The sequence below is a fragment of the Mesocricetus auratus genome, unplaced genomic scaffold (assembly GCF_017639785.1).
Source record: "Mesocricetus auratus isolate SY011 unplaced genomic scaffold, BCM_Maur_2.0 Super-Scaffold_4256, whole genome shotgun sequence".
Classification (NCBI taxonomy): domain Eukaryota; kingdom Metazoa; phylum Chordata; class Mammalia; order Rodentia; family Cricetidae; genus Mesocricetus; species Mesocricetus auratus.
The window spans coordinates 35,586,271-35,604,574 of NW_024429182.1; the positions used below are offsets into that span (position 1 = coordinate 35,586,271).

Genomic DNA, 18,304 nt, shown 5'->3' on the forward strand with positions numbered 1-18,304 from the left:
CAGTATTTCTGTGTAACAGATCTGGCCATCCTGGAACTCACTCTGTAGACCATGCTGTCTTGAAACTCACAGAGATATGCTTGCTTCTGCCTCCCAAGAGCTGGGATTAAAGGTGTGCACCACTACCACTTGGCTGAAAAGTGTCTATCTTTATTGATCTAGTTAGAAGTGCACACAACACACAAATGTGCTCACGTGGATTATCTAGGCAACTGCAACTGTGTTATATCTAGCAAAACAGTTTAAATATGTCTTACCACATATGATAAGAAACATAGGGACATTGGGGCTATAAGAGGGATAAGAACTATCAGGCATTACCATCTGGAAGAAGTCATATGTATTTTAGTTGTTTTGGGCATATTTATTATTTTATAGTTTCTGAGAGACTTGAGTATTTGGGGAGCTCATTGCTGTACCCACATTGATTCTCGGGTGGATTCTCTAAAGTGCTGGTGATAGTCTGGAAGAAGGTGGAGGTTTTTCTGGTTCCCAAAGATAATCCTTTGAAGTAATTTATGTGTTATATTCCTACTGTTCTAAGTGATGAGCAATGCTTGAATTAATTGAAAGTAAATAGTCCTTAGCATGTTATCTTAAGGTGTCAAGGACATGTATTAGCTAATGGGAGTGTTCAATTTTCCTGAATGACTTGCTTCCTTAAATTGTCCCTGGTGAATATCAAATATTTTTAGACAAATGACTCAAGAGCTGAAGAATCAGAATGAAATTCCCAAAAATATCTTATGTTATTGAGTAAGTAAAATGTCTAAAGCATTCATAGCATAAAACCAAGCATTTCAGATGTATAATTCATGGACAGCGGTTTTTAATTATTTTCTGAATTAACATTCTTCATATATCAGAAGATGATTAAATATAGCCTGTGCTCCTTAAGAAGTAATTAAATTTGAGTGGATATTCATATGTCAATTTAAATGTAAGGGAAATATTTTGATACATGTATTTGTCCAGATGAAGGGGTAATTTATATCACATACTAAATATTGTACCTGAGTGTACTGAAAAATTATTGATTGATAATATCTTTAATGTGGGCCTAAGTGTTTCAGCTCCAAAGTAGTATGACATTGCAAAGTAATAGATGTATAACTTTAAAAATTTAATTATAGGGGGCTGGAAAAGCGGCTTTCTAGTTATGAGCACTGACTGCTCTTCAGAATATGGCTTGGTTTACAGCACCCAGGCAGCTTATAACTACCCACAACTCCAGCTTCAGGGGATCCATTTCCTCTGGTATCTGCAGGCATCTGCACTAATGTGCACATACCTAAATGTGTACACACCCACACATATGCATGTGTGTGCACATGTGCACACACACACCCAATTAAGGAGATAATGGGTATAGATGTAACCACAAATTTTAAAAAAGACTGCTTTCCAAGACAAAATTTTAGTTCCCCCAAACTCAAATACTTCTCCTAGGAAAAATGCTTTCTCAGCACTAATTACATACAGGTAGATGTTTGGAAATGGTGCCATGTTCTGTGTGCTGGTTTTCATGAGTTAAATAAAAAGGTTTGCTTGGGATTCTTGGTGACACCCTGGAGAGCGTTTGAGCTTCCTGAGGAGCTGCAGATGTTTGGCATTACTCTGGAAATTAGGTAGCAGGCAGGGTGTGAAAGAGGATTTATGTGAAATCAGAATCCAACCATACATCACAGTTCTGTGCTTGGACCCAGTATGTATACTAGAATTTGGAAAATAAGGGCCACAGCCGAGGTCACTCCTTTATGTGTTTCCTACCAGCTGAGTCATTCTTTGGCTAACCCACAGGAAGACCTCTGCATATGTGGGATGCTTGTTAGCACTGGTGTGTGTGCAGCTGGGGGAGGGAGGGGTAGAGGAGGTGAGGGCAGGGATGACAGTGCATTTGTATCCTAAACTCTTCTAGTGTTTAGTTTTACCTTGCAAGAAGAATGTAGAATATTTTTGTACCATTACTTATCTGAAGAGTTTGTCGCATTTTGATTGTGCTGTGATTTCTGAGTATGTTAGTTGACATCCTCCCACCCCTGTTTCCCATCTTCAGTGGAGATTGTGGACCCCGTTGACATCTATCTCAACCTTCTTCGGACCATCTTTGACTTTAATGCTATCAAGAGTTTGCTGACTGGGCCTAGCCAGCTGAAGATCCGAGTTGATGCCATGCATGGAGGTGAGCTTGTATTTTTCTAAAAGCAGTGGCTGAGAACTGTTAAAGACCTCTACATGTTCAGATATATGGAATATTCTAGAAAATTTCAGGGCTCTGGCTACTTTCTTTTGATGTAAATGTAAACAAAAATTGAACAAGCAAATTTGGGACTGTATCATGTGAATAACGTAGATCAAGACTACCTATTTATTGACTTTTTAAAAAAATCTTGCTACATTCTATAATTTAAACAGCTGAATAAAATTATGAAAAAATGTGTGCCCAATTCTTTTTGGCAGTCAATGTTCTATTTTCCAGTGTCAACCTTTTTCAACCCTTCTAGTGATGTTTAAAGTGTTTATTGTCTTGTTATGAATACCACAAATATATAATTCTTTATTAACTTTTCATTTTTGAAGAATATGGGCTTCTTCCTGGACTTTTATGGTCAACTCTCCATGTCTCCCAGCAGCTGCTGGCAATCATTTATCTTTCTTCTGCCTTCATTGTCTTGCCTTTTCTAGATGGTCATATAAATGGAAGAATAAACTCAGTCATCTTTTGCTTCACATTTCATTGAGCATAATGTTTTTTTTAAAACGATGCTCATGGCACATGTGTCTCCTCTTGTAGGTCACTTCCCTACTTGAGGGGGGCAGAGTTTTAGCCATACCCTAGTTGTATGAGTTGATTTGGAGAAAGATGTGATTTTTCCAAAAGAAACCTGATGCTTCCTCTAGAGGAGGGTGCATAGGGACTGGGTCACAAGACAGAGATGTTCATGGTGTGAAAACAGTGTTGTGTTGGAGAAAACAGGAAAGTGATCTCATGCACATTTCAGCTGAGAGGACTGCATGGTGGCCCTATCACAGGCTCTCTTCTCTTGCTTTAATGGCTTTCACTTTTGTGGTTCCCCTACTAACACCCTTCTCAAATTTACATTCTTCCTTCAAGTCCTACTCAAAACACTGCTTTCTTTGGGAAGCTTACCTATGGATATCGTTTTATAAGTCATGGTGTCCCACTAGATCTCTCCCTTTTTGTCCCACCTCTCCACTCTTCTATAGATTTGACTTGTCTCACTATTAGATAAGAGCCCAGGAATGTGACAGTTATGCATCTCACCCTCTTTCATCTGATCCTTTCGGTTCTTAACATAGGGGTTCAACGTTAGGTCTCCTGGTCCACATAACTGCTATTATTGCATAACATTCATTGTTCTGTAAGAGGTGCTTTATTTTTTATGAAGCTTCTGGGATTTGGATGCTTAACTTGGCAATGTTACAACAATTGTGCAAAGAGAATAAGAGAATTACTAGTGCCCTTTAGTGCTTTTGGTATACTCAGTTGAAGTGCTTAATACATGAAAACCAGCAGGTAATAAATCATTATTATAGAGTTGGCTTCTATAAGGCAGTATTTTAGGAAACCACAAGGAAAAGAATTTCATCTCACTGGATGATTGGCGCTTGGTAGATGCTCAATAAGTGGTAATTGATATGATTATTATTTCATGTTAAGTCCTAAAAAATGATGGTATAATTTCTTTTTTTCTTCCAGGCTCTTAAGTGAGTTGTTTTTGTCTTTTTCTAACCAGAAGAAAAAAACCTAGGGAAGAGTACCCTTCAAGTATTTTTACATTCTCATCTATTCTTTTTTAGTTATGGGACCCTATGTGAGAAAAGTTTTGTGTGATGAACTGGGGGCCCCGGCCAACTCTGCTATAAACTGTGTCCCACTAGAAGACTTTGGAGGGCAGCACCCAGACCCAAACCTGACATACGCAACTACCCTTCTGGAAGCCATGAAAGGGGGAGAGTATGGATTTGGAGCTGCATTTGATGCCGATGGGGTAAGTGGGAGGGTTCCCCAACTGTGATCTGCTGCCCATGTGATGGGAGAAGTACCAGAAGCCAGAGTACCTGGAGTGCACATGCATGGGGCATGGCTCTGCTCTTCTGTTCAGTGCTACTAGTACCACGAAGCAGCCATAGCTTTTCTTAGTTTCAGACTGATGTATGTTCTTGAGGAATTATTTCTTTAAGAAAATAGTCAGACAATCAATTTTCATTTATCATTGGCTTTTTTGAGAGCACCACATAAAGGAACATGCTATTTACCAGTTACTAACAGCTCTTTCAGTGGGGAAGGAAGGGATTGAGTCTGTGGAGGTCACAGATACATGAAGTAGCTGTGCACACATCCCAACAGGTGGAGCACATTCCAGCTGTATCAAGATTCTGGGCCCCTGAGGAATTTATATGGTTTCCCATGCTTCCTTTGAACTATTCAAATTGTCTTGGGTTGTTTAAATGGCAGGAAAGTAGCTTGTGCTGATGTTGGGAACTGGGTATGAAGACCAGATGCTTCTCTCTGATAATTTTCACACATTCCTTCTCACAGGACCGTTATATGATCCTTGGCCAAAATGGCTTCTTTGTGAGTCCCTCAGACTCCCTTGCCATCATCGCCGCCAACCTCTCTTGCATTCCGTATTTCCGTCAGATGGGGGTTCGAGGGTTTGGGAGGAGTATGCCAACCAGCATGGCTCTGGACAGGTAAGCAAGGATGCTACTGTGACTCACAGTAGACTTCTGATGCTAAAGTCCTTCTGTTGGTAGCTGGCTATCATTTTCCCTGCTCTACTGCAAGCCAGGTGACAGCCTGGAGACTTGGGGATATGGTGTAGTATAGCAGTGTAGGAATCAAGTAGCCTGAGCTGGATTGTTCTTTCTTATTTGATCTCTATGTCTTACTTTTCTTATCTGTAATATATGAATGCTGACAATACCATCCTTACATAGATTGTGGTGAGGTATGGATGAGGTCATGCTTTCTGTCTCCACAGGAGCTTGCTTGTTCCAAAAGTCATTTAAGTAGAATTCTCTACTATGGGCTTCTTTGTTGTTGCGTTGTTTCATTTAATATTTTTTTGTTCATCCATATGCATTTAATTGAAACATAGTGAATATCTCATAAATATGTCGTCTTCTCAAATCTGAGGGTGTATATATAAGCAAAAAGAAAAGAGCATGGAATTTGAGGTCAGATTATATTATACAAGACTCAGCTTTCGTTTTCATCAAGTGAGTGAAAACAGGGATGCTACATCACAGGTTGTTGTAAGAATGGAATGATGGTGTGCAGAGAGCACACAACAGGAGGGCCACTCTGGAGGCCCTTGAGAGTGGAGCCTGGATTTGATCAAATCCAGAGTCTCGGACATGCTAGGGATGCGCTCTGAGACTGAGTTACATTGCTGTCCCTGTACCTGATGCTTTCTAGCAGTGTTCAATATCATAGAAGCAGAGCTGATCCTTTACTGTGTCATCCTCCTACCCCTTTTTAAATTTATCCTTATCATTGCATATGTCAGAAGCACATCTCTCCTTGTTATGCAGTGTATTACTAATATATGAGAATATTACCATTTGTTTTCTCCAGGTTCTCATTGATAGACATCTGGGCTCTCTGTAGCCAGTAGCTATTTAAAGGTTTTGTTGCTGACATACTTCAGTTAGTCCTGGGCAAACATCTAAGAATTAATGTTGATTTTTAGGATAGTTGTACATCCAAGAAGCTGACAAGCTGTTTTCTACCTTATACATTTTTCAGCAATGTGGGGGCTTGTGTTTGCTGCATAATATCCTTACCAATAATTGGGGGTTGGAACAGACTTTTAACTTAAGTCAAACTATTGTGTGCTAGATATCATTTTATCATAGTTTAAATTATCAACAGCCAATAACATGATTTTTAATTATTTCATATGCTTATCAGATACTTGTTACCGTCTTTCATTTAAAAGATATATATCCCTCCCTGTAGCTTGCCTCCACCCTCCACCATTCCGGAGCACACAGCCCAGCCTGCAGGCTGCTCAGTAGGATGGAGAGTGCCCCTTCCAGCCGCTCAGGTGGCCTGAGCCTCCTTGGGTAGCTGGCTGGTCTGTTCCTCCCAAGTGGCTTGGCTGGTCTGAACTTCTCCTAAAGAGCCCAGCTTATCTGAAAGAACCCAGCTTATCTGAGGGTGTCTTAAGAGTCCTTACAGCTTATATATGCATGGGTAAGAGGAACCTAGCATATCTGGCCAGTTTCAGGGACTTCCTGAATCCATTCAGTTGTTTACTTCCTGAATATTAATGAGATTTCCCCCAAGATGGATGGTCTTTGGAGGAAATGGCTACACAATACTCTTTAAAGCAGAAGGGTTTTTCCTGTGAATAACTGCAGTCATAACATTTACATTGGTGCTTTCAATTTTCAGTTCATTTTAATGTGTGGTGTGAGGTAATAGTTGAGGATTTCCACCCCACCCCCACGTTCAGTTGCTCCAATTCTATTTATGGGAGGAATTTTTCTCTCCACTGAATAGTGTTGATTTCTTTGTTAAAGATTGACCCACCATATATTTATGTGGAACTCTTTGGACTCTTTATTCTATTCCATTTATTTTACTGTGTTTTTACAAAGATACTACACTGAAATCAGGAGGCTAACCATCCGGTCATTTTCATTCTTTGTCTAGTTACTACATATATATTTCCTCGGCTTTCTCCATTACTAAGGACATTTTAAAACTGATGTGTCAGTTCATATCAGAGCTGTTTGGGACCTTGACAGAGAATCTGCTGAATCTGTGAAGCCATCTGAGGAAGATTACATTCTTTTTTTCTTTTTTAATTTAATTTTTTATTTTTAAATTTAAATTAGAAACAAGGTTGCTTCACATGTCAATTCCAGGTCCCTCTCCCTTTCCCTCTCCTCCTATCAACCCCACCCCAGTATCCCCTCATTTCCCCAGGGAGGGTGAGGCCCTACATGGGGGTGTCCATAGTCTGTCATTTCATCCAGGGCAGGGCCTAGACCCTCCCCCAAGAGTCCAGGGTAAGAGTGCATCTCTCACTGTTGGATGGGAGCCAAAAGTCCATTTGTATACCTGGGATAAATACTGATCTACTACCCAAGGCTCAATAGATTACCTAGGCCTCCTCACTGACACCCACATTCAGGGGGTCTTGATCAGTCCCATGCTGGATTCCCAGGCATCAGTTTGGGATTCAAGCTCTAACCCTTGTCAAGTCAGCTGTTTCTGGGGGTTAAACCAGCCCAGTCTTAACCCCTTTGGTCATCAGTCCTCCCTCTCTGTCACTGGATTTCTTGAGTTCAGCTCAGTGCTTAGCCGTGGGAGTCTGCCTCTGCTTCCATCAGCCACTGAATGAAGGTTCTGTTTCCCAAACTCTCTGGCCATGCAATTGTAAGCTGGCACTCCCCAGATCTATGTCTAAAATCCATATATGAGAGAGTACATGCCATGTTTCTCTTTTTGTGACTGCATTACCTCACTCAGGATTGTTTCTTCTAGTGCCATCCATTTGCCTGCAAATTTCAGGATTCCATTGTTTTTTTTTTTTTTCTGCTGAATAGTACTCCATTGTGTAAATGTACCACATTTTCTCTATCCATTCTTTGGTTGGGGGGCATCTAGGTTGCTTCCAAGTTCTGGCTATTACAAATAAAGCTGCTATGAACATAGTGGAACAGACATCTTTGTTGTATGAATGGGCATCTTTTGGATATATGCCTGAGTGGAGTTACTAATATTAGATCTTCCAATCTGGGTGTATTTCTAAATAGGTTTTCTTCAATTTCTCTTACACATACACTTGAAGTTTTTAGTGTAGTTGTCTCACAGGTTTTGCTAAACTTTTATTGCTATTTCCATATTTTGAGCCTGTTATAAGCGGAGTAGTTTCTTAAAGAATTTTATTTTTATTTTTATGTGTATACGTGTGTCTGTGTGAGTGAATACCATATGGTGCATGTACCCAAGGAAAGAATCCTGGGCACTGTGTATGTAGCTTTTGTGATATTCCAGGATTCTGCTTAAACACAATTTTATAATTTAGATAAAATTTACATTTATCTTACTTAAACTGGCAATAGTTTTGTGAGGACATTATGCCAGTCATTCCTCTCTTCATATTAACAAACTAGTTATCAGGAAAGTTAAGAGCCTTGTACTGGGTCCCACAGCTAACTGGAAACTGGCAGGACTCGACCCTGTGTCTTCTGATACAGGTTCCTATCTCAGCTTCTCAGGGATCTAGAGAGGCCTAGCTGACACCGTTGAAAACATTGCCCAGCTCTCCTGTGAGGTAGCCAACAGCTTTCCAAGCCATGGCTGGCAGTGGGAAGTTTCATTCTAACAACAGAAACCATTTGTCCTCTTCTCTTGTGGAAGTGTCCCAATAGCTCTTGATTTCGCATCGTCCACTTTCCCAAGACAACGTCCGTTCAGTCAGAGGCCAGGGGCCTTGCCTAGAGACTCACAAAGGGCCTGTTCTGATACGTGAGTGACCGTTTAAAAGGATTATTCATGCTTGCTGGTTGGGATTCAGAATTCTGTGGGGCTCTGACCTGCTGATTTGTTTTGGGTATTTGATCTGCTGGGTCGCTCCCCTGGGGATTCTCATGATGGACCCTTTATAAGCTCTTTCTTCCTGGTGAACAAATGCAGCTTCAAAAGTCCGTCTTCTTGTGGTTTCCCAAATTACTTAGTATTAGTGCTATTATTTTAAATGAATGGAACCATAGGATTGTATCCATAAATACCAGGGTAGCTGTTGAATGCTTGTGATATATCCAAAAGCCCACTTAACTTTGAAACTGATAAAATATCCAAACTTTCGTTATTCGCAGATAAGACTGGTGTTTCCCAGAAAGAGACTTTCATTGCCTTTAATTTCTATTCTCACAGTGTCACTAACACAAAGGTCGCATTTACCCCCAGATAATAAACTTTCCTCTTTGAAAATGGCATTCTTTGGGGACTGTGTCATCCGAATGTGACTGATTAGTGGCACAGATGAGCTGCGTTGTTGAAAACATTCTGGTACAGATGAGTTGAGAAGCAACGCATATCCAAAGTATATTTGTGGCCCAAGGTCTGTCTCCACCCACATGGAGGTATTAAATAACCCTGGGTGTCATCATCATTCAGTAATATTTATGACGCTCCATCTGTGCTTGGGGCTGTGCCGAATGCTGTACAAAGCAAGTCAAACATGCAGCCTCAAGCTCTACTCACTAGAGTGGAACTTTCCTTGGAGACATCCAAAGGACCCAGCTATGAGAAGCATGTTTTGACTACAAGCAAGGCCACAAAAGTCCATATGTGTAAACAGGATGGTGACACATTGGTGACCCTCCACCTTTACTTTTGGTGCCACCTGTGTATTTAGTATTTATTCACTGGAAAATATTTCTAAGCACTTTCTATGCCCTAGACTTGGTCCCTTGCTATGACAGAACTTGCTGATAGGAAAGGCATAAAATAACATAAAGAAAAAAATATAGACACACAAGTTGTAATTTGAGTTATGGGGATGTGAACTTGGTACAGTGAAACTTGGTGAGGAGGGGGCATCTTGCTTAGAAAGGGTAGTTACAGAAAGACTCTGTGAGGAGGTCACAGTTAGTTCATGGGCCATCAGAAACATGCAGCTGGGCCTGACTGGGGGTTGGGATGAGAAGGTCCATATAACACATATGAAAACACTTACCCCTGAGTCTGTGGTTTGCTGCCAATCTTCAGTCTAAAATACGGACTGTAGCTTATCTTGATCATGCTCAGCTGGTTCCTGGAATTCAGACAGTGTTAATCCTGCAAGTATGCAAGTTTCTACTGATGTATGGTGACCTTGACCCTTGCCACATCCACAGCTCTGGGCTGTTTCATCTCATGCATCAGTCATCATGTACATGGCAATGAGAAACAGTAATGTGAATAGTGGCTGATCACTCACCTCCCATAGGTTGCTTTTGCAACAGAATGATGGGAGCATTTTGCCTCAGATCTCCTATACTGAGACAGCAGAAAGAAAACTTGGGAAAACCTTTATCATAGGTTGCCATGACACTCCTCATCAATTAGGATGAAGGCAAGAAAGACATTGCTCTCAAAGAGTTGCTCTTGTGGAGGACCCTGAGTTTGGTTTCTAGCAGCTGCATCGGTCAGTTCACAACTGCCTATGACTCCAGCTCCGGGGAATCTGATGCCTCCGTCTGCTCTCCACTCACGTGTGCACACCTCCATACAGAACACTTGCATGTACATCATCTGAAATTCACCTTCAAACAAGAAAAAGGTTTACCAGAGAGAACCTAATAGTTTATGGAGGCATGAACGAAGTTGGGGAATCCTCACAAGGTCAGAAAAGAGTGGGACGGCCAATGTGACCAGCAATAACAGATGAGAATCCCTTAGGACTGGAAGGTCAAGGGCGAGGATCAGTGAAGCCCAGCACTGTGGGCTCTGGAACCGTGAAGCCGGCTGCTGGTGGGGACTGAACTTACAGGGAGGGAGAAACAAGGGCCTCTGTCCCCTCATGCTCAGTGTCCTGCTGGTGCCTCCTGCTGACTAACCTGCCAGGGCCTGAGGCTCACTTTAGGAAGGAGAGCAGGACACTGAGTGAAATGGGAATCAAAGAACGGAAGGGAGCAACCAAAAAAATCATCAGAGCAACCGGCACACCAGGCATTCCGGACCACTCCGCTTGCTCACTATACTTCCAGTCTGTCCTTTGGGGGACCTCAGACCCAGACAGCTAAGTTTGTCTTACCCATCATCTCATAGTTGGCCCAATGAGAAGACCTTTCCTTTTTTTAAAAATGGGTTTCTTACATAAACTAGTTTTTTGGTGATCAAACACATGCTGGGCAAAGTGCTGATCTACCCTGGAGGGCTCATTTCTTATCACTTAAAAAACATCCAGTATTTGTGCTTTCTCTGACTGCTCCACCACAGAGCACAGTGGAATGCTTGAATGTCCCATTGTGTGTCTGACTCAGTCTCTCCCTTCCAGTCTTCCATGTATTGCTTCTGGTTCTCTCACACTTTCCTCCTTCGGCTATTGTGATAATTGATAAATCGGTCTCCTGCTCATCTTCATCTCATACTCTGGATGGAGATCTCCCAAGGACCTTGACCTAAAGCACAGAATTACACCTCTCTCCTTCCTGAAATCAGTTGGCAGCGTTTGGTGCGTGTACGAGGAGATCCCACGCATGCCCTGTTATGACATGTTCAGTCTTCTAGATAAGTGCTGCTTACAGCTCCCCTAGTCCACGTCTCTTCGGTGCATTTTCAGGAGCTTCTCTGTGAGAAGTGTGCTGTCTTTGCCCGTTTCCTCAGCTCGTTCTTTTTCTTTTAGGCCTGGAGTCCAGCTTTACCTTGGCAGTGAGTATTCGATGTCATAGTCCCTCCTCCTTAAAGCAGTGTATGAGATTTACTCTTCATGGATCTTTTGTCGCTATAGTAACTGGACCTAAAAACAGTGTTTTTCTTCATAAGTTGGCACAGTGCATGTTTTTAGTGTGCACTTATTAAACAAATGAGTGACATTTCTTCACTTTTTGGTACTTGCCATTTTGGAAAAATTGTTTGCAGTGTCCCACAAATCAGTACACATAATTCTGAAAGATTACTATGCACGGCCAGCAGCCCAACCCTCATTTTACTTTTGTACCAAGATACATTTGGTGATTGTTGTGCTCAAATACAAGGGAAAATAGACCCAAGTGGTAAGAAGAAAACAAGGGATGCCTAAGGACCCGGTCTCACTTGAGTGTAATGAACTGTGCTTGACTTATGGTTTTCATGTTCATTAAGGTGGAATTCATTAACAGCAGGTGAGTACAGAAGCTGGTGTCATGTGTGACTTAATGTGACAGGAGGTGGCACAATCACTTCCTAGCTGCTAATTCAAATCTGCTCCAACCTGGCCTTCAGCTTAGGATGGTCTGCTGCGTGTGTTGGCAAATGGGAGGAGTAGTGAGTTCACTGTTAGGATGTTCAGATCAGTGGTTCCCAGTCTTCCTAAGGCTGTGACTTTAACACAGTTCCTCATGTTGTGTTGACCCCCCTCCCCAACCATAATATTATTTTTTCTTGCTACTTTAGAATGGTAGTTTGCTACTGTTATGAATCATAATGTAAATATATTATATGTGATCCCTATAAAAGGGTTGTTTGCCCCTCCCAGGGGTCATGACCCACAGGTCGAGAACTGCTGTTTAGAGGATGCCTAACACTCCTTCCCATATGGGTTTTGTGTTCAGCTCCTGGAAAGGATGCCAAGAAAGTTTGTGCCTGATATCCAATATTTCCACGTGTCGGTCTCTGGAAGGGCAGTGTTAGTGGAGGGCGTTTGTGTATGTGGGTAGAGGGAGAAGAGTAAGCGAACATTTCTGAATAGAAGGTTCCTGGCTTTGAAGACATTGGGTAAATCATCTTTCATTTATCATTGGGTAAATCATTTTTCAGAGTCATCTTAGGTTTTTGCTCTGTGAGACTGTCAGAAAATCACTGTCACTGTTGGATAGCCATTAAGTCACCTGTGTTCCAAACCAATCCACTGGAATGGGAAAATGAATGACTTTTGAAGTCTCCTCTCTCAGGTCTGCTATACTTGTAAGGATTCTTTGTAATTTCAGATCCTGTCCTGGATGGGCACTGAGATTGGTAAAGGTATCCAAAACCCCATTTGCAGCCCCTTTATTGACTCAGTTTCCTTGGCCTTTGGGAAATCATATTGACAGATGTAGCCATACTTTGTGAGTTCCCTTAGCATCTTCATGATATTGATTGGATTTAAGACTAAATCCAGGGTTTCAGAGATTTCCAGTAAGTCAGGGTATGCCATTATTTGTAGTTTCATTTTGGTTTGTGGAGGGTATGTTTGGTTTAATAACTGCCTTTCATTCTTTATGACTGAAAATATTAATCTGTTGTAGAAAGCAATCTAAGGGCTGGGGAGATGGTTTAGTGATTTAGAAAGCAAATCCTGTTGGTTGCTATGAAGAGCATTGAGGTAACTGGACAGATAGCAATGCTTGGTGTCTTGATGATGGTGGCAGTTATACAATTGTATGGACTTGCTAAGATCCATGGAGCTATACAATTAAAGTGAAGGAAAAGGGGGTGATGAATCTTATTTTATTCATAAGTTATACTTAATAAGAGCAAAAAATAATCAAACCCATTTATGTAAAAGTGAAGAGAGTATTTCTTTTGAGTCTTGCTCTATCAGCATCAGGAACCACCACTTCCTGTGGGTGACTCCCCTTGTCATCATGGAGGATTTTATACATAGATCTTCTGAAAATGGTGGTTGGAGTCAGGATACAGGAGAGACCTCTGGATATTTTTTTCTCTTTGTGCCACACCAGAACACATGTGTGTTACCAGCAATCTGGTCTTCATTGACAAAGACTTGCCTTCACTTAAAACTGGAAGTCTTTAAGATTTGAAGATCAGTAGTCAAATTTATTGGCCACAAAAAAAAGACACAGGGAAGCCAGCCAGTGCTTTGTAACTCTGATGTATGTGCTTGGCATGTAGCATTGCTTTTACATGGAAGAGAGTGAGGAAGGCATCTTAGGCCCACTGCATTTTCCAGGTCATGAAGATGTTGTGATTTTTGTATGTGCTTCTAATTTGAAATGGGTTTTGTAACTCTTACTAACAACAGAATACTAAATGGCTTTTAATTCTAACCTCCCAGGGTCATAGTAAACAGGGTTTATTATACGGCTCAGGTGCTTGCTAATACTGATTTTGCTTGAGGGAGGGATAGGATGTGAGGGAGGCACACAGGGGGCATTGAGAAGCTGCCTGAACTGCTGACTGAGGGGAAACTAGAGTGTGACTGCATTTTTGTCTCCATGAGCTCTGGTGTATATGCCGTCCGTCATAGAAACCCACAGAAACATTTGGAGCAGCCTGTAGTGTGGACATGGTATTTATAGAAAATATATGATGCCAAGAGCTTCCATAACTTGTCCAAGGTCACATGACAAAAATGCCATAAAGGCTGTAGCCATCAGATTGTCTGTCTCAAGTCTTGTTTCTTTACTATTCCTGATGTTGGGAACAACAAAAGTTCTTCCTGTACCATGAATGGATGTCATTTGTGTTGCTTGGTCTGGAGACCACTGTGGCAGGAGAGACACGTTGCCCAAATGGTGGTGGGTGACACTTGATACACCCAGATAATTTTAACATAAAATGCCTTGTAATTTTGAACCTGGTTTTTGTTGTTTGTTTGCTGGTTTTTGAGCATTAGTCAAGCTTTGGAGGAAGTGGTTCTTGGCTTTGGCTTGAGACTTCCATGAAAATATTGACAGGAATTCAAGGTAAAGTTTGAATTTACACCCTCACCCTAGCTGTAATACCAGTGCGAGCGGCTGCACTGAGGGTGTTGGTCCGGTTTCAGTAGCGTTGCCAGCCTGCCTTCTGTGCAGGTGGGGTAAACAGATACAGTTTCTTCTTTTTGAGAGTTTTAAATCCAAGACAGACAACACCACTGACACAAAACATAAATGGTATTGATTAAGTGATGAGTTTCTTCAGTAGGGAATATGCTAGCAGTTGCATTTCAGATACCCAGTGCCTTAAGAAAAAAGCCTCTAGACAGTCTCTGCCTGTATACTCTGCACAGGTGAGGTTGGAGGCCAGGCCCGAGCATCCTTCTTTGCATCTCAAATCTGGTGTCTATCTGAGGTGTGACTGTCATTTGGATTTGCAATTTACAGCCTCTTCTAGAGTTCCCTGTGGGTAAGTCTGATTGCATCAGTGGTTTCTATCCCAGCATTGAGGACAACTGTTCGGTAACTTCAGGCCTGCATTTGAGACAGCAAGATCTCTATCCAGGACTCAGATGGTATCTGCCAGGGACTTTATACAGAACAGGAGAGAAACTAGATGAAATGGAACCTAAATTCTTAAGCAGTGTTTGGCTCACACAAAGCATAGGCTGGCCTCAGGTGAACCTTGACCCAGCAGCTTGCTTGACCTGATTAATGCCCTTTCTGCTTTCCCTTGGAAGGTGTTGCTCACTTCTTCAGGCTCCTTGCTCTGTCTCTCTAGGGCAGAGTTGATGGAGCAGATGTCTGCAGGATTTCTAAACCTCATACCCCATAGCACTCTACTTATGAGGCTGAGAGACAAAGAAACTAACCACATTTCCTTGAGTCTAGACCCTGGTTGGAGTTTTCACCAGGGCCTTAGCCAGTGGGAGGGGTGGACAGCATTAAGCCCCTCTCCCTCCTTAAGTAGAGCCAGGATGAAGGTCATTCCTTCTCAGACCAAATGGTGAATAATGGATGCATTTGTTCTTTTTGCCCAGTGAAAGTAGTAATTGCAGCAACTTTGAGCTGTGAAGTACCTGAGCGTATAGGGGTATGGTTTTAGAAGGGAATTAAGGGTCCCCTTCTTTTCACCTCCTTATGTCCCTGCAAATCCTCTCTTACACTATTCGCTGATAATGGTGTGGTGGTGTTTGCCTGTGGCCTTGCCTTACTTTTTTTTTTTTTTTTTTTTTTTGTCTTTGGGTTTTGGGTTTTGGTTTTGTCAAAGCAAGGGTTCTCTGTGTAACCATCCATGACCTTTACATATTCATGGTCGCACAGTCCTTGTCCTCTCCTACCCATACCACCTTGACCCCTTTCTTCCTCCCTTATTCTTTTCTCCATCTCTCCATTATTTCCTTTACTCTGCTACATTCTTCTTTCCTTACCTACCTTTATTTTTTCACTTCTCAAAACAAACAAACAAAAACGTTCTTGCATTCCTGGTCCACTGTTTATCCAGCATGTGACTTCTGGCACTGATCTTCACCTCAGTGGTCTATGTTCATCAAGCAAACTTCACATTCCAAAATTAATGTTTCATAAGGTATTGGACCAGATCTGAGAGGGCTAGCCATCTGAAGCTCAAGGACAGACAAGGTAAGTGATCTGAAATCAGGATGGCACAGCATCCTAAAGATCTTTTATCTTTGAAGAGCTTCCCTAGCATTGAGAAGAGGGAGGGGAAAGACAACATCATTTGAGAAGAGCAAGCATTTAGAGCTGCCAGGATATTCAGGCTTCTGCAGAAACTGGGAAGGGATCTTTATTGGGCTACCGTGAAATCTGTGTGTGGACCACCTGGGTTTGAACTCTGACTCTGATGCTTTCTGGCTGTGTAACCTTGGGCAGGGATACCTGATTATTCTAAATGAGGATGATGAGAGCACTCTCCTTCATGAGTAGTAGATGGAGAAATACATGGACATGCTTGAGCATTGCTCAGGGGAGATGGGCAATTACTATCAGATGGTGTTTTACAGTCTTCACACTGAAGCATGGTGGACTAGTCTCATGATAGGTCTCCAGCTCTATAGTGCTAGTTGCAACTGAAGAGAAGAAGGGTATCCTGGCTTACAGTTCAAGCAGGGAAGTCATGGTGAAAAGAGAAGGAGGCCAGGAGATCACAATGTATCTGTAGTCAGGCAGCAGAATGAGAACTGAAGCATGACTGGTCAATAGAACCTCAACACTCCTCATTCTGCTAGGGTAACTGAAGCATGACTGGTCAATAGAACCTCAACACTCACCCCAGTGACCCACTTCTTCTGGAGAGTCCTCGCCTTCTATAGGTCTCACAACCTGTCCAAATAGCTCCATCAGATGGAGGTCAAGTGCTCAAACGCATGAACCTATGGGAAACATTTTACATGCTGTGGTGGCACACACCTCTAATCCCAGCATTTGGGAGACAGAGGCAGGAGAATCTCTGTGAGTTCAAGGCTAGTCTGGTCTACAGAGTAAGTTCCAGGACAGCCAGGACTACAGAGAGAAATCCTATCTTGAGAAAGATAAAAGATGAATAAAAATACAATTCACACTTAGGACTTAGCCTTTAAAGTCCAGTGGCTTGACTTAGCCTCTATATCTTCCATATAGGTTGTCAGACTCCTTGCTGTGGGTCCTGTACACGTCACAACACAGCAAGGCTTTTAGGAAGACTGCCATGTGATCTTCATATGTCCACAGTTTTTCTGCTTATCTGGTAATTAATAATTGCTGATTTTATTTGGAGTTTCTTCATATGGACATCAAGCTTTAGTCAGTTACCTAGGATTAGGTCTATTGCCCTCTGATCCATCTTTTAATTAACATCTTATAAAGTTGTGACAAATGAAAAATTCTGTGTTCTTTGTTCCCTCTATCAGGCACTTACATAGAAACATGTTGGCCACTACACTCCTATCTCTTTGGAAAATTTGGTTAGTGGGAGGACTTTTGTTGTTATTTTGTTTTTCTTGTAAGACACATCTGTGTCTGCCTGTGTGCCGGCCAAAATCCATTAAATTCCTTGAACATTTATCTCTCCCATAAACTGTGATGATAGGGTTTTGACTGTATCTCACAGACATCCCACTAAAACATATGTGAACTGTGTACATATTGAAAGCATTTACCCATTTCCTAATCTGGTCAGTAGTTCAGCCAAAAGCTACAAAAGTAAAATATGAGAAACACTATAATGAACTGTTTTTGTGATAAACTTGTTCACAGAGATGTTTGTGAGAATGAATTTCTTTGTTACTCTGTAATTTCTAAACACCAGTCAACCTCAATTTATTGATATAATAGTCTTTGTTTTCCGATTTTATGTTAGATTTACCCCTTTCTCTGCTAAACCACTAGTCGAGTCTTCTGATGCATTACAGATAGATGGGAGAGGAAGAATTCAACCACTCAAATGGGATTTCTTTAAATGCATCTTACCAATCAGGTGGGATCAGGAGCACTAGAAACTTGAAAGCAATGAGTGATTCAGACAAGGTCTATGAGATTTCTAGAAAGAACTCTCATCTAATGACATTTTGGGAGCCACAGGCTGGATTGTAGCTATGATTGGACATGACTAAGTTGAGGTCACTGCATTATTACTACAACAAAATGCCTGAGGCCTCTAATGTTATAAAGAGAAAAGGTTGGTGTAAGTCATAGTTTTGGAGGTTTAAGGGCATGGCATGGCTTCAATTCTGGTGAAGACCCTCCCAGCTACAGTCACATCATGGCAGAGGCACATGCACAAAAGTGCTTCATGTTGGCAGACAGGATGTTAGAAAGACAGAGATACTGGGGGCCTATGCCCCTTCATAAGTATACCCTAAATAGCCCAAACACCCACTACTAGGCCCTACATCCCAGTGGTTCTAGCATCTTTGAGTTCAAGCTTTTCATTACATGGGCCTTCGAGAGACACAGTTAAGCTACACTCAAACTATGTCAGGAGAGATAGCTACTG

At 41.7% G+C, this 18,304-nt stretch overlaps 1 protein-coding gene across 1 annotated transcript in view; it reads left to right on the forward strand.

Moving 5' to 3' along the window:
* The window catches only part of Pgm5 (phosphoglucomutase 5), a 154,492-nt gene that overhangs the window by 34,689 nt on the left and 101,499 nt on the right, over nt 1-18,304 (forward strand). The window contains exons 4-6 of the mRNA XM_005063733.4: nt 2,057-2,182; nt 3,823-4,013; nt 4,565-4,719. Of these exons, the coding sequence (XP_005063790.1) occupies nt 2,057-2,182; nt 3,823-4,013; nt 4,565-4,719 (472 nt within the window). The remainder of the gene's footprint in view (nt 1-2,056; nt 2,183-3,822; nt 4,014-4,564; nt 4,720-18,304) is intronic.